Source organism: Trichoderma atroviride, chromosome 6 (genome assembly GCF_020647795.1).
Source record: "Trichoderma atroviride chromosome 6, complete sequence".
In the NCBI taxonomy this organism is placed as follows: Eukaryota; Fungi; Ascomycota; class Sordariomycetes; order Hypocreales; family Hypocreaceae; genus Trichoderma; species Trichoderma atroviride.
In genome coordinates, this window is record NC_089405.1 from 473,780 (window position 1) to 488,568 (window position 14,789).

A 14,789-nucleotide genomic window follows, 5' to 3' on the forward strand; every position below is an offset into this window, starting at 1 on the left:
ATGGCTGATACCCACTGCAATGACAAACTAAACTGTGGGTCGCAGCCGAGGCTGTGATCCGTCCATCGATGGCCGAATTTCAAGATACCGCAATGCTGAATCTCCTAACTCTGCAACTCTAACCAATTACATCCAACGAATTCAACAATTGATTGATTGCCACTCTCAACATCACGTGCTAAAGCATCTCCATGCAAGTTTAACAAAATGGCTGTAAACTTCACTTCACCAAAGTCATCAACACCAAGTCTATCATCTCAATCCATAACACCGCTACCATTAATGCTACACAAATACAAATAATCTGACAACCTGCCTGCCTGCCCGCCTATTCAAGAAAACTCAAATCATCAATTGTCCCCCACAGTAAACTTCTTCCTCACTTCCACGAGCCCAACCGCCGCCTTGGAAATGACCGCCCACTTGGGCATATACTGATACAGCTCACGCAGCACCGGAATCGTCTTTTCGTCATTCATGTCGCTGTACGCGCACTTGGCCGTCACATCAAATGCCTTGGGGTCAGTCTCGCGGACATCGCGCGTCAGCTGCAGCTCAACATCCCACGCCCCGTCCCATTCTCGCCTGAAGAGAGTAATGCTCTTCATGCCGTTTTGCGGGCTGGACCCGAACCGCTCGTCCAGAGCAACGCCCTTTTGCAATTTGAAGCCGTATGCAGGCCGAGAGAGCTCAAGGATACACATCTTGGAGTCTACTGCGTCGATTTGGAGATGTGCAGTTCTTCCGTCAGATGAAAGAGAGCCTGTCACCGTGATCAAGTCCGCTGGCTCCGTGCCGTCGACGAGATGCGGCGAGAGCGATGATACGGCATACTTGCAGGCAGTGAGGCCAGCCCTCGACGACTTATCGCTACAGTTATAACCTTGACTAGCAGCTGAGGGAATCGATGAAACGACTGCCTCGACGTATTCCGGAAGGCCAGACAGCGACACGATGTCCGTTCCAGCATCTACATCAATGACTTCTTGGAAATACAACTTGTATCGGTAGTTGGTAGAAAAAGGAAAGGCAACGAGATTGTAGATGAACGTGGCAGTAAAGACCACCAAGAGGAAGAGTGGCACGTGGCGAGTGATTCGGTGCATAAATGGCGTCAGGGGAAGTAAAAGGAGAATCGTCATGATTCCAATTCCCATTAAAGGAGCCAAAAGACCACCACCGTCGGCACCAGTCATGTTCATTGACGAAGTCTGTATCAGCCCCAAGTTGCCTACGATGATGACGTGGACAGGAGCAAGGAGCAGCAGCTGAATGAACCAAGTCCAAGTGGGAAGTCGTCCAGACCACGCCTGTTCGTGTTCATACGGAGGATAGCTCTTTACGGGCGAGGGAGCTGGCGACTCATCTGCCTGTGCTGCTCGTCGGTATGTGCTAGCAAAGGTTGTTTGCTCGGTCGACCCATACCCCGGCTCTCCAGATGTGAGAGGTGTTGTCTCCGTAGCACTCTCGGCTGCGTACTCATGATCTTCCTCTTCGTCTTCATTGCCCGTAATGGTGTTGTCGGAGCTGGTAATTCGCACATGCTCCGGGGCTGGATCATCCTGATAGCGGTTGGCAAATTCATGCTTTCCGGGCAGCGTAAATAGTTCTAGCAATGAGATGAAGAGCGCCAAGAAGATGGCCGAGTGGAAAAAAGCGGCAAAGTAAAGGCCGCCAAGGTGGATGCGGTCCTCGACCAAGGCCGCAAAGACTTGAAGGGCCCAAGACAGGATGAATAGCCAGACGAGCGCAAATCCGCGATGGAGAGCGGTTGGCCTGACAAAGTTGGCGCCTCTCATGATGAGCCAGAAGCTAAAGTAGAAGAGGGACACCGTCATAGCCCAGCTGCCAGATGTGTTAGCTGAGAAGAAAATGGTAGGATGTTGGTAAGACTTACACTGCGTATCCGCTGCTGTAGACAATGAGAGGATTGACCTTGGCGACAAGCAAAATCGACGCTATCGTCAGGCCAATTGCAAAAATCAGCGCCAAGGGGTATCGGAAGAAGCCACGCCAGCCATTGATTGCAACCGGCTCGTCGTGAATCTCGGAATGCCTCCAGATGTCCATGGCAAAGTAGTAATACTTGTCTTGGCGGACGAGCAGATACGTGACAATAAAGAGCACCACGGGCGTCACGACGAGCAGCGTCAGCGACCACGCAAACAGCCCTTTCAGCGGGAAAGCAAGCCATCCACTGCCATACCAATCAAAGTAGACACCCTCGGTGGGCTTGCCATTCTGGACCAGGCCGTCATCACCATCTGCGCGATCGCCATTGAAGACTGTTCCAGTAACCTCGGAGAGCCTCTCCGTGGACGCCAGAGCGGCAGACAGCATATGCCAGATGCTGCGGACAGAAGTGTGGCGCGAATCGTCATCTTCGGTGTGGTAGCGCGAGCGAGGTTCGTAAAAGGCAATATCCAGCCCTCGCTGTCCGAATGCCGGAGCGAATACCTCGAAATCGGTGCCGCTCTTGATGACTCCTCGCTCAAAGGCGTTTGCCGCAACAACGGAGCCAAACGGATGGGGACTCTTGGCATAGGCCTCGGCGGCTTGGAGATCGGTGGTTCGGAAAAGCATCGCTCGGCCTCCAGCTCCGGCTCCTTCTAGGTTGACAAACGTGTGGCAAAACTTGAGAAGCGGGCTGTAGCCAAAGGCGCGAGCACCGAGGAGGCCATCCTCTTCTGCATTGTTGAAGAGGAGGACGATGCCATGCTTCGGCTGGCGGCCCTCTGTGGTGAAGTAGCTGAGCAGCTGCAGCATACTTACGCACGACATGCCATCGTCTGTCGCACCATAACCCGTCGAGACACTGAAATACGTTAGCCAATTGGTGCTTTACTTCAATCGCTTGCTGGCTTGGACCTACGAGTCAAAATGGCAGTTGACGAGAACGCCTCCGGGGTTGTATTGCGCGTTGTTTGGAGATTTCCACCACTCGCCCTCGGGATCATCTTGACCATGGATATACACATAGAAGTTGTCGCCCTCAAAGTAGTAGCCCTGCCATGTCTGCGCGCCGCTCTTGGCGCTCCGAAGCAGCGAGTCGACCGTCCAGGTCACGTTTGAAGTGCGGTCGTCGAAAAGGGTAGCACCTCGCGGCCGCTTCGCCCTCACTACGTTGGAATCATCATTACTCGAAGATGTATATCGTTCGATACTAATGCAGGGTTAGCTTCCTCCAGAAATCAAGGTAGATATCCCGATGAACGAACCTGGGGTTCCATATCACTCCCCCAGTTGTATCCGTCTCATAGCCAACATCATTCCGGTCCAAGATTGCTTTGGAACGGTCGATCAAATACTCGCGGACGTCTGCGTTTGCCTTGCTGTTGAACGGATGGTACTGCTTCGTAATGACCTGCAAATCGTCCCATGCCTCGCTCAAGTTCAAGCCCTGCTTGCCGAGAGAATGCGCCGATGGCGCAGGCGGCACCGTCTCGTGGACATAAATCAGCGGTATCGTGACGGCGAGATAGATGGCGGTCGTCCAGAAAGTAACCGGCCCCGGCCGGAAGCCAAATGGGTTCGGGAGCCTCATCTTGGCTTTGCGACCAAGAATCAACCAACGGCTTCAGCTGGCGAGCGGCGCTCTGGTCATGGGTCGGATCGAGACGAGCGCGAGAACAAGGATGGAGCTGGTGGCGAGAGGGAGCCAAATTCGCGATATCAATATCGGCTCCGGGACAGCGTGAGATGTGAACAGCCCAGGCTATGCTTGCATGCGTTATTTCTCTGCCAGCGCCCGTCAAGACGCTCAGCTTAAAGGAAAAGGAAAGGAGCAGAAGAAGAAGAAAGGAAAAAGACCGGCACGGTAAAGCAACAGGCCAGGATTATAGGTCGCTAGAATGCAGGATGCAGGATGCAAGACGCGCCTGGCGATGCGATAAGGCAAGGTACGGGCTATCAAGCCTGCTGCAGCTGCGCCTAGGCACCGTGGACAGCTCTGCCAGCTCTGCCAGCTCCCTACAAAAGTCCCCATAGGTCCGCTACAGCTCCCCATCGGCGGCTCCTTGGCAGCTGACGTCAAGGCTAGCGGCGGCAAACGCCTGTCAGCTCGCCTAAACCCCGCCATATGGGATTGCGCTAACCGGAGGAAGTATTTGGGTTGGCTCATGGAAAAGAGATGGCGATTCTTGTCGTGTTATGCTTTACATTATTTATTTTTACAATAGTATTCAGCTCTTAATCTGCCAGTTTCCCCTGGTTATGCCTAGATGACCCTGAGCTGGAATCCTCAGCTGCGATGCTTGGGCTCACGTTTACGAGCTGTTCAGCCAGCCATGGCCACATATTCTTTGCCTTTGCTTTTGAGCAGGATGGATGTATCATACGGTCGATAGTAGGTAGAGGGTATCATTTCGGCGTATCCAATGTAGATGGCTATGGAGGGCATACACGAGGCTCAGGGCCTGTACCACTAGTCAGAAAAGTCCTCGTTGGGAGGCTCTCTGCCAAAGGGGTGATTGAACTTAAGGAGTCCGTTCAGTCCGCCAACCCAAGGATCATCATCCTCGGTGCGTATCACGCACGGCACTCCGCCATGCCATTCCTCGCCGGGGCCCGCTCGCCCTACAAACTCGCCCTCGACGTGAATCTCCGATCCGGGCAGGACACCCGCGCACCGTCTGCCGTCGATGCTAAGGTCCAGCTCGCGGCCCCTGTTCTTCGGACTCATCCGCAGCGTGACTTTGGTGTCGAGAGGAAGCACCAGCGACCGGAAGCTGAGGCTGCAGGGGCTGATGGGCGTGATGAGCAGCGACTTTACCAGCGGATGCACAATCGGACCTCCGGCGCTCAAGCTATAAGCGGTTGAGCCGGTTGGCGTGCTGATGAGGATGCCGTCCGCCGTTGTTTCGGTGAGGAAGTGGCCGTTTTGATAGATGTCGATGATGGCAAGGTGCGGGTGAGAGCCGCGGTGGACGGAGATTTCGTTGATGGCGCGCAGCGGAGGCGAAATCTCCTTTGGACTGGCGATGCCCGACTTGGGCTGGCTGGCCAGCGTGTTGGACACCTCGTGGTTGATGTTGTTGCCCGCGCGGTCAAAGATGTCGGCCTTGATCCGGTGCCGCAGCAGAACCCGCGATGCTCGGTTGATTCCCTGACTCTTGCCCTTGACTCGCTCCCATCCCTCGCCAGACGCTGGATTCGCGCCCACGCCATCGTCGTTCCCCCGCGGCACGGCAGCGTTGCGCCCCGCGCTGACGTCGCTGCCGCTCATGTACATCTCTCGCCACGCCTTCTTGTGCTCTGCAAAGTTCCATTCGCCCAGAAAGCCCAGCGTCCCCATGCTAAAGGACAGGATGGGCGGCACCGACCCGTGCAGCTTGAACAGGCTCGCGGCGCGCAGCACCGTCCCGTCGCCGCCAAACGTCGCAATCGCATCGATCTTGTCGGCGATGCTCGTGCCGTTGTCGACGACAAAGATGGAAAAGTCGAGCTGCTGCTGGATCGGCACGGCGACGCGCGCCTCGATGGCGATGTTGACGTCGGGGTAGTCGCTGCGGATGTGCCGCGCAAACGACACCACCGACTCGGTCACCTCGGGCGAGTACAGCTTCTGCACCAGCAGCAGGTTGCGCGGCGGCCGCGGCCAGTTGAGCGACAGCAGCGACGAGCCCGGCTTGGACACTTGCAGGTATCGCGGGTGCGTGCGCTCCGGCAGCTCGGCCACGCTGCGCGACTCGGCCAGCTTCAGCGGGTGCGCGACGGAGAAGCATCGACGGCTTGGAGCTGATGGCGGGAGCAGCATCTGGCGCCGATGCGGCCGGGCGTGGGCGATTCGGCGCCATGGCTCCCGGAGAGCTCGAAATTGCGTGGCCATGGCTGCTTAGGCGCAAGCGGCGCTCATCGTGTGTAGCCTCTGCTGTTTGTGTTTGTGGTTCTGCCTCGACGTGGGATCATGAGTCATGAGTCATGAGTCGAGGTCTGTTGTCGAAGCCATGATGCTCGAGGCAAGCTGCTGTGGAAGCTGTGTTAGCGTCATAGCAGACTGAAATAATTTGGCGGCAGCTGAAAATGACGGGACTTGTCAAAGTGGGTTTACTGCTATAATAGGCCCATCATACCCGCTCTTTAACCGTAACCAGTAGTAACGGCCTAACTTGATTGATAAAAACAGGTCTGCGCATATAACTGGAGGACATTGTGCCTTGGAGACTTTAAATCTTGATTTAATACTGTAGATGTTGTATTCATGTATATCAAGTACATTAGGGTTATATACAGACCGAAAGCAGCCTATACCTTAGTAAATAGGTACAGGTAGGCGGATCCTACACAGATGGTAGCGCTCCCGCATCTCATAAACCACAAAAGTCAACGTGTATTCTCTATTAAAAGGAAAATTGTCTAAAAGATTATAACGACAAATGAAAGTCTACAGTCTACAAAATCACATGGACCTGCTGTTTCGCACAAACAGCCCAATAGGATGCGAAGAGATAAAAACCTCCATCCCCTGTTTGTCTACCCTCTCGCATCCAAGAATCATCAACAATCAGTCACGTACTCCATACTTCCCGCTGTTATACTTCCATGAAACCCAAATAAATATCCCAATAAACTCCTCTCAAACAATCCCATCCACCTAAATCACCATAACTGCGTCTTGTGTCCAACTTCCCGACATCCTCTAAGCACCGGCCTCAATCATCGTGCGCTCCGTCTTCATCAAAAGACGACGAAGCTTGCCCATGGCTTTCTCATCATTGAGCATATTGGCAACTTGAACGCCGGCAGAGAGGATCTTGAGAATGGTTCGGTCGTCCCTCAGGGGCTCCGCATGCCTGAGCACGGCGTCTACTCCCAAAGAGGCGTGCAGAACCGCCCTAAAATGAGCAGCCAAATCACTGTCCAATGCCTCGAGAGGGACCTGCTGCTCTGCAATGAGGAATTTGAGTAGAAATACAAACTCACCCCATCCGCAATCGGGAGCTCTCTTGCGCCCAAGGTTTCGCGCAACAAAAGGCCGTTCCCGGGGCTCCATGCCCTGAATGACGGTGTTGGGCAACTGATGCCTGTTGCAGAACTCGAGTGCGCACTTTGAGAGATGGCGGCTGGCCTGTCTCAGAACCTTTTTCTGCTTCCTCCTTGAAAGGCTGGTTGGAAGAAGCGGAAGCTCTTCTCGATTCAAGGCAGCATTTTCTGCCGGTGGACCACTGACATGAACCCTATTGACAGGCAACGGTGTTGATGCACGGCGAGTGTTTTGGCGGATTTCAATGTGCTGCATTATTTGAAACGAGCCTTCAAGTGTCTCTGCAGTCCGGAAGCCTGGGGGTCTCGTTGGAACAGGACTGAGAATGGAAGCATCTTGATCATAGGCACGTGCGTCCATGATGGGGTTTCCGGGAAAGATTCGGTGCCCATATGAATTGATTGGATCGTTGTCAGCCGTAATTGGCCAACCGTAAGAAGGGGGCTTTGTGGGAGGTGGTCTTGCAAGTTTTTTGAGAGGAATATCAGAAAACTGCCCGCGTCGGTTGTTGACAAGAGGTGCGAAACTGTCCTGGCTACTATTGCCTCTATATCGATGGATTGCCCTGAGAAGAACCCAGATGTTAGTGTTTCCATAAAATATCCTACATCAAGATTCTAACTCACCGGGAGCCGTTATGCCCATGTTCTTCTACATGGTCGATTCTGGATGGCGTACTATCAAATTCGTTAGTATGCCTTCAACAGTAGTCAAGGATGACGGATGTCGTACTCGCTGAACTTGTTGTTCTGATTATAAGCTGCGAAGCCATAGCGTGAGAGTTTCTGAATTGACGGCAACCAAAGACTGCGGACTCCCATCTGAACATAGTTCCATCCTCCAGCACATTTTGCGCGCAGTTTGCGCAACCAAGCGGGCCGTCGCTGCTCTTCCGCCCTGATCCGCGACCAAGGTTGGGAAAAGTAGGTCATGAGCATCCCAAAGTCCGGCCCCTGAGCTTGTATGGGTCGCTGGATCTGTTTGAGGTTCAAGAACAGTTCTGGTCTGACATTGGGAATAGACACCGTTTCTGCAATTTGCTGGAGAACTAGGCATAGTGGCATCACGTATAGCTCCTGTACGCGATTGACCGCGATAACGTATCCGCAGGGTTGACGTGTGATGGTGTCAATAACAAGAGACCCGCTGTCTCCCATCCGTACATCTCCATCAGCTGCATGGCGGTCAGCATCAATCTTACAAAGGTGAGGGTAGAGAAGGTTTCATACTTAGCCCGGTAACGGTAACGGTCCAAACCTCACACAAGGGGCTATCGCTGCCGGAATTGGTGATAAAGGTGAGTGACCTGCGAATCATGCCGTGTAGCCAGCCCCGTGGTGTCATTATTTGTACCGCACGCTTTTCGTCAGCCAAAGCAAACACTTGGCATGCGCCATCAGCTGCTGTTCTTCCATGGCTTGGGTTGATCTCTACCAAAGCCCAGTCCAGGTTGGGAGTATTAGACTGGCCTAATCGACCCCAAGCTCGACTCGGCGATATAATTTGAGTCCCAGGACGTAGCAAATCGCCCTCGTCACGGCTCTTCGCCAGCTTTGAATTATACTCACGGCGCACAATGGCCTCAGTTGTGGCTTTTTCGAGCTGCTTGAGTTGGTCCATGTCGTACTCCACATCTGCCAATATGCATGTTGCTTGGGGCTCACTTGGCGTAGGCGGCGAACCAGATGTACCCTTCTGAATACTCTTTACGCTACCGAGCCCAATTCTTTTGAGAGCATGGGCAGGCGTCAGCGCAAAGATTGTATCATCAGTGTTGGAAAACCGGATACCGCAAGTAATGGTGCTGACATTATCGCAAGTGTCACCTGAAGTAAGGACAGCGCCGGGAAAATAGGGGCTCTTGATGCAGATGTTGAAATTGTCGGAAGGGGACGCAAGATACTCAAACGTGGGCCTGAGGGAGAGGTATATTTGAAACCGAGTCGTTGAGTGAAGCTCATACTGGTCCCTGATTTGTGGCTGGGTTAAAGTCTTGAGGATCGCAAGGCCAGTATTTGGATCATTACACGGATGTGCTATGACAATCGACGGCTCGGCGGTTAACCTATGACCGCCGCACATCTTGAGCTGAAACTCTGTCCGAATTGAGTGCTCAAGAGACACCTCAGAGTGTTTGTGAAGGTGTTGTTGGAAAATCTCCACAAGGATGGCGAACTGCTGCCGGTGCTCTGCACTGATGTATTCATCTGCGTGAGGAAACACATAGGTTGCTAGCTTGATGCCGACGATCCTTTCAGCATCACGGAATCTCAACAATGACGCTTCCACGGGCTCGGCCTGCATGGTGCTGGCGGCTTCACCTTTACAGCAGAATTGTCTCCGAGAGGGTCACGTCGCCACAGCCCGAGATGTTGGATGCTGCCGAGGCTGCTGTAGAATGCGGACTAGAATCTAGTCTTCTTTTTCAATCGTGTTGAGAGGAAATTGACACTGAAAGGTTCGTGAAAATGCCTGCTTGGTCTCAGTCAGTACAGTGGTTCGATGACCACCACTTTCGTCTTTGCTATCGAATCAATACGCACGGCTTACCAACATCGACAGGGGAACTGAGCGTCTTGGAATGCAAATTTAGCGGCAGACCGTCTCCAACAGCATTGAGAAGAGTTCAAGGGACATGATGATTAAAATAGAAAAGATTGCATGTCAGAAACGTCTTACCAGACCATCCCTATACCAGCTCGATCTACGGGAACCTGATACGAATTCTGGCAAGCTGTTTGCTCGCGTCTTGCTGCAGCTTTGCTTGCTTTAGTTATCTCTCCAGCCCTCGATGCTACCTTTCGCTTTATGACAGGTCTATTGGTCCAAGTGTAGAGTGTTGGTGGCTGCATTGCAGAAATGGATGTGCGCCGCCTTGTTATGAATCTGTAAGTCGAGGTCATGATGGCTTATCATCGACAAACAAGAAACGACAGTCCCTTTTGCAGCCATTTTATTGATGGCTCTCATGATTTGGCGGTGGCACAAAAGCAATCCATTTCGAGACAGCGCCTCCTCGCCTGTTCAGGGCGCTTACATCTCCGATTTGGGCTTCGGGCATTATGTTTGCTCTTTTTCGATCCACTTCCAGACCTCCGTTAATTGATTCCCAAGGCACTGGCATTACCGACTTGGCAAAAGCTATTTGTGGGATCAGCAGATTTGTTGCATCTCAATCTGCAATCTTCCGGCCAATATAATTTGAGGCGACTCATGCTAGTCGAGCCAGGGACGTTCCAGTCTCGATCAACCCCTTTACCAATCATCTCATGCCGGTATGCCCCAGGCACCGATTCAGTCCCCAACATAGTGACACATGTGGAGATCCGTAAGGATACCTTTTCGAGCAGTCCGTCTAGAGGTAAGAAGCGGCAAGAAACATTGTGCGGCTAGATTCACGGTTGATGACTGTTCGCGGGATGGCGTGGGCAAGGAGACCATTTCCCGCCAAGTGGCTGCCATGTTAGTATTTCATAAAGCTCCTTCAAGATACTCTCTTCGTTGACTCGCTGGAAATTCTGGCGCCTTTCAGCTTAAGAAGCACAAGCCAGGAACCAAGACAGACTTTCCAAGCCGCGGGGGGAGCTGTTGTGTGCTTCGTTTCTAAATGCAAACTTTGACTGTCTTCAGCTAATAGCTCTGAGTGCCCATCTTGTAGCTCGCATTCGATAGCCCGGATGGAAGTCTGATAGACTGATGGGACGTACTTGATCTCTCTTCCTTGAATGGGGCCAAAGTCCTTTGCTTTTCTGTGCAGCCTCCCGTCGAGGGCCCCGTCCAATCTACATGTACTTTGTCGTCCCCCTGTGTTGAACAAGATGTCGATCAAATTGGGCCAAGACTCACACGGGCCGTACCGCTTAAGCAATTGGTAGCAGTATGTGACGAATTCATCTGTCAAGGCTGTGCACTGCGACCCAAGAGACTGGAAGCTCTGCCGCGAGTCATCTACATGCAGGCAAACAAGCGTCATTTGGTGGTTAGAGGCATGGACTGAGTGCCCTGCCAATCGTAGCTCTGGTGTGCCGCTTCTTGAGCCACTGTTTTCTTTTTGTTCAGTCGCAGACTATGCATCTTGTAAAACTATGAAGGCGAGTATGTCGATGCGGCAGTGGCATTCGAATGGCGGGTGTTGCATCAATATGAAAAGAATCCATGGATACATGTAGGAGCTGCATTTGCCTGTGGCTGATTTACGGATTGCCCCATCTCGGGAGCGCCTCCGGTCTCCACCGCCTGCTGCTTCTGGTAGGCGGGGTAGCTTGCCAGGTCCAGGGACCTGTAGCGGCAGTGCACTGATGGCCTGGCTCCAGCGTATACGAGATGTGACTCGGGCGAATGACCTGATCAGCGGCACAATCAAGTCGCCTCTCAAGTCTCAGGGCAGGTTTCATCTGATAGCGCGTGGCCGTAGTGCAGAGCATGTGTTGGCATGGAGCATGGCGGAACAATGCCAGGTACGCTATCCGATGGCCTTGTTTGCGTCCAAGCCACCGTGGGAGAGTAGCAGAGAAGCTGGAGAGCACAGAAGCTGGAGCGCACGACTCGCACCATTTGTCCGGCAGACTGGCCGTGTTCAGTCACCGCCCTGGCAAATAGGCAGTTGAGATTAGGCAGTCGATAACACTCCGTCGATAACGCAAATCCACTCCACCATCTCCGCTCCACCACTTCAATGGCACAGCTTCTGTTGACAGCGACTCACGGGCTCTGGAGAAGCCCGAAGCTTGCGCCAACCGCCCCCACAGCGCCGGGGCTCCAGGGCAGGGCTGAGCGGCGCTGTGGCTGCTGCTGAGCGAGCTAGAGCGCTAACTCCATGCCAGACAGCTCGCAGCTAGGCAGACGCAGGGAGCGAATAAGCAGCCGCGGCGCGAGGCCCTCGTGCGTCATCATGTGCTGCTCCCAGCCGTCGCCGGCCAAACCTTGACCTTTCTGCACCGTCTGCCTGACCTCGAATCTGCAGAAGCAAAGCCCGTTGAGCACGCGCCTGGAAAAGGCGAAACCGAAGCTTGTGAGCGCAGAGCTGGGGAGACAATCGTGGACAGTCGTGGACAATCCGCACCTGACCCGACGCCCGGCATCTCAGCTGCCCTGTTCTGGCCCTCGTCCCAGCCAGGCTGGTTGACGCTGCCGATTCGCATCCGCGCCGCATCCTTTTAGGGACGGCGGTGCCTGGCCGACCGCGCTGTTCTGACTCTGCCTTCCTGTCTCGTCCAATAGCTGGCGCGAGGCTACCTGGCATAACCACCGAGAAGCCACATCACCGCCTCACTCTTCCTCCGCTGTTTCGAGCCTCATGTTGGGGTGCTAGGCTTGGCTTCCGTTACATATTAGACTCTTCATCCGTATACTGCAGAATATACCCATCGCAAGATACCGCGGCTCGTTCATGGCTCCTAGCAAGGATACCGACGGGTCCGAGACCAACATACCAGCTCCCGCAGTCGCCATGGGACTCGGCCAAACATCCAAAAGGGCCTCTGCCAGCCTCAAAGATGCCCACCCATCAGGCAAACGGGGCCATGGTAAAGCCATGCAGATATTGCGAGGGCTGGCTTTTACCATTTACTTCCTGACTTGCTGTGTCACGTACGTTTGCTGTTTGCTTTGCTCCATGCCCCCCCTGCTCCCGGCTTTCCGCAATACACGCTGTAATGGGATGGCATCTCACTGACACTCTGGTGCCGCAGCATTGTCATTACGCAGGTCCTTGGCTGCTGGCTCTACTTTGTCAACCGCGATTTCTACTATGACTACATGTCAATGACCAAGCGACTCTTCGCCATCACGACCATTCTGATGACACAGATCTGGGGTCCGACAACGATCCGGATCAGTGGTGATGAGACGGTGGCGGGAGAAATCCTTCCCACGGAAGGTGGTGGTGTGCAATTCAACTTTCCGGAGCGCATGGTTATGATAGCGAATCATCAGGTAAGACGACCGACCGCCAAGGACAGCAGTGGTCTAGCGGATTCCCACTGCAGCCTGACTCGTTTGCGAGACTACCTGGTTTCATCCCAACTTTGGCGAGGGCTTGTTTGTCAAAGCTGAGCTAACTGGCATCGGCAGATTTATACTGATTGGCTATACCTCTGGTGGTGCGGTTACGTGAACCGGCCTTCTGCGCATGGCCACATATACATTATCCTCAAAGAGTCATTACAGTACATTCCCATTGTTGGCTGGGGCATGAAGTTTTACGGTTTCATCTTCATGTCGAGGAAAATGGCAAAGGATCAGCCCCGGCTTGCCTATCGGCTGGGGAAACTGAAGCAAACCAAGACTGATCCCAACGGCAAGACGTATCGCGTGCCCATGTGGCTACTCCTGTTTCCTGAAGGCACCAACATTTCTGGAAACGGCCGACGAAAGTCTGCGAGCTGGGCGGACAAGAATGGATGGAAAGATCCCGAGCACATGCTGCTCCCTCGCAGCACCGGTAGCTTCTTCTGCCTAAACGAGCTGAGGGGAACCGTAGACTATGTCTATGACTGCACGGTCGCGTACGAGGGTATTGAGTAAGTGTCTCAATGTGGCATGGGCAATCAAAAAGTCAAAGCAGCTACTAATTCGTGTTGAAACAGCCGAGGCAAATATGGTGAGGACATCTTCACTCTGGGTAGCACCTACTTTCAAGGCCGCTCGCCCAAGTCGGTCAACTTTTTCTGGCGCAAGTTCAAAATGTCAGACATACCTCTCGACAACGCCGATGAATTTGACCTCTGGCTGCGCAACGAATGGTACAAGAAAGACGCGCTGATGGAACAGTACCTGACAACTGGACGCTTCCCCGCCATGGCCGGATCCAAGGTTGATTTTGTCGAGACCAAGGTCCGTGCGAAGAACCCGTTTGAGATCTTGCAGGTATTCACCATTGTGGGCATTGCTGGCCTTTGCTGGCACAACGTTCAGAGATTTGGCGGCGTGGTTGCCCAGCGCTTTGGCTTTGGTGCGTAGAGACTGGGGGATGAGGTGCTGTTATCTCATGTTTGATGAGAAACATCAATTTCCCTCTGCATCCCCAAGGGCTCATACGACGATTTTGTCGGCTGAGCCTCATTCGTGGTTGTGTATTTTTTCATCAGCGTTTTCACAGCATGTTTTTTTTTTTTTTGGAATGGTTCGGGATTTTCTTTTCTTGGATAGTCGATCAGGGCGGAATAACGAGGTGACGAAAGCACAGAATACCAATAAGACTACAGGCGTCCCTTTGGTGCGGAGTTTTTGAAGGGTGTGTTTCTTTAGATGGGCTACTTGCATCATCTGCGAGGAGGGGCTGTACGGACTGGGGTTCCATTTGGCCTAGTCTGGACAGACCCCGATTGCTTTGATTAGGTTGTGTTGGATGCGTTTAGTTGATATTATTGCAGTAAACAAGATTAGGTATAATCAAGCGTCAATATTGAAACACTCTGCTAGGCCCGTGTCTGCCTTGAGAATTGGAGCTGGCTGAAGAGTAGTCGAGATGGATGAAGGCAAGATGAGTGACGAGATACGTGCGCCGAACCATCAGCAGTTGACACAAAGAGACGGCAAGCTTGCAAAGTATGTAGAAATAAGGCCACCAGAGATTGTCAGCAAGATACTAGCGAATCGGGAAATTCCCGTGGCGTCTGCATATTCTTGGCATCGCCCACCTCACATGTCATTTGCTTTTCAGGATTGAGATTTGATATTGAAAAGCTGGAAAGCTGGAAAGCTGACAAAAGAGTGATGAATCCTGGTCCTGGAGAGCGGAACTGGCCAGGGAAGGCCAGGGGAGGGTTGCAGTGAGCCTCGGCAAATTCCCAGTCGGATCGACGTC

At 53.1% G+C, this 14,789-nt stretch overlaps 5 protein-coding genes across 5 annotated transcripts; 2 read left to right on the forward strand and 3 right to left on the reverse strand.

Annotated features, from left to right (window-relative positions):
- Positions 1–56: 56 nt before the first annotated feature.
- Positions 57–3,933, reverse strand: TrAtP1_010777 (uncharacterized protein). The gene is made up of 4 exons (XM_014092225.2): positions 3,219–3,933; positions 2,873–3,163; positions 1,898–2,815; positions 57–1,845 (listed from the first exon to the last, which is right to left on the reverse strand). The coding sequence occupies exons 1-4, from the start codon at positions 3,542–3,544 to the stop codon at positions 351–353; spliced, it is 3,030 nt and encodes a 1,009-aa protein (XP_013947700.1). The 5' UTR covers positions 3,545–3,933; the 3' UTR covers positions 57–350.
- Positions 3,934–4,141: 208 nt separating this feature from the next.
- Positions 4,142–5,967, reverse strand: TrAtP1_010778 (uncharacterized protein). Its single transcript, XM_014092226.2, has one exon. The coding sequence runs from the start codon at positions 5,825–5,827 to the stop codon at positions 4,424–4,426; it is 1,404 nt and encodes a 467-aa protein (XP_013947701.2). The 5' UTR covers positions 5,828–5,967; the 3' UTR covers positions 4,142–4,423.
- Positions 5,968–6,154: 187 nt separating this feature from the next.
- TrAtP1_010779 (uncharacterized protein) lies at positions 6,155–11,118 on the reverse strand. Its single transcript, XM_014092065.2, has 5 exons — positions 9,533–11,118; positions 8,212–9,454; positions 7,715–8,156; positions 7,609–7,659; positions 6,155–7,547 (listed from the first exon to the last, which is right to left on the reverse strand). Exons 2-5 carry the CDS (start codon positions 9,284–9,286, stop codon positions 6,638–6,640), a joined length of 2,478 nt encoding a protein of 825 aa, XP_013947540.2. The 5' UTR covers positions 9,287–9,454; positions 9,533–11,118; the 3' UTR covers positions 6,155–6,637.
- Positions 9,842–12,142, forward strand: TrAtP1_010780 (uncharacterized protein; the record flags this gene model as incomplete). The annotated part of the gene is made up of 2 exons (XM_066114843.1): positions 9,842–9,870; positions 11,806–12,142. 2 exons carry the CDS (start codon positions 9,842–9,844, stop codon positions 12,140–12,142), a joined length of 366 nt encoding a protein of 121 aa, XP_065970940.1.
- On the forward strand, positions 11,495–14,390 carry TrAtP1_010781 (uncharacterized protein). The gene is made up of 4 exons (XM_014092229.2): positions 11,495–12,571; positions 12,673–12,916; positions 13,055–13,503; positions 13,570–14,390. Exons 1-4 carry the CDS (start codon positions 12,372–12,374, stop codon positions 13,940–13,942), a joined length of 1,266 nt encoding a protein of 421 aa, XP_013947704.2. The 5' UTR covers positions 11,495–12,371; the 3' UTR covers positions 13,943–14,390.
- The last annotated feature ends 399 nt before the right edge of the window (positions 14,391–14,789 follow it).

What these genes read in the sequence shown, in the direction of transcription:
- TrAtP1_010777 (XM_014092225.2), bottom strand. Translation starts at nt 3,544, where the DNA reads ATGAGGCTCCCGAACCCATTTGGCTTCCGGCCGGGGCCGGTTACTTTC. An exon ending in GGAGTGATATGGAACCCCAG is followed by an intron (nt 3,164 to 3,218) that starts GTTCGTTCATCG and finishes ACCCTGCATTAG; the next exon opens with TATCGAACGATATACATCTT. An exon ending in TACAGCAGCGGATACGCAGT is followed by an intron (nt 1,846 to 1,897) that starts GTAAGTCTTACC and finishes CACATCTGGCAG; the next exon opens with CTGGGCTATGACGGTGTCCC.
- TrAtP1_010778 (XM_014092226.2), bottom strand. Translation starts at nt 5,827, where the DNA reads ATGGCCACGCAATTTCGAGCTCTCCGGGAGCCATGGCGCCGAATCGCC.
- TrAtP1_010779 (XM_014092065.2), bottom strand. Translation starts at nt 9,286, where the DNA reads ATGCAGGCCGAGCCCGTGGAAGCGTCATTGTTGAGATTCCGTGATGCT. An exon ending in CGTTACCGTTACCGGGCTAA is followed by an intron (nt 8,157 to 8,211) that starts GTATGAAACCTT and finishes ACCGCCATGCAG; the next exon opens with CTGATGGAGATGTACGGATG. An exon ending in CATGGGCATAACGGCTCCCG is followed by an intron (nt 7,548 to 7,608) that starts GTGAGTTAGAAT and finishes GGTTCTTCTCAG; the next exon opens with GGCAATCCATCGATATAGAG.
- TrAtP1_010781 (XM_014092229.2), top strand. Translation starts at nt 12,372, where the DNA reads ATGGCTCCTAGCAAGGATACCGACGGGTCCGAGACCAACATACCAGCT. An exon ending in TTCCTGACTTGCTGTGTCAC is followed by an intron (nt 12,572 to 12,672) that starts GTACGTTTGCTG and finishes CTGGTGCCGCAG; the next exon opens with CATTGTCATTACGCAGGTCC. An exon ending in GTCGCGTACGAGGGTATTGA is followed by an intron (nt 13,504 to 13,569) that starts GTAAGTGTCTCA and finishes GTGTTGAAACAG; the next exon opens with CCGAGGCAAATATGGTGAGG.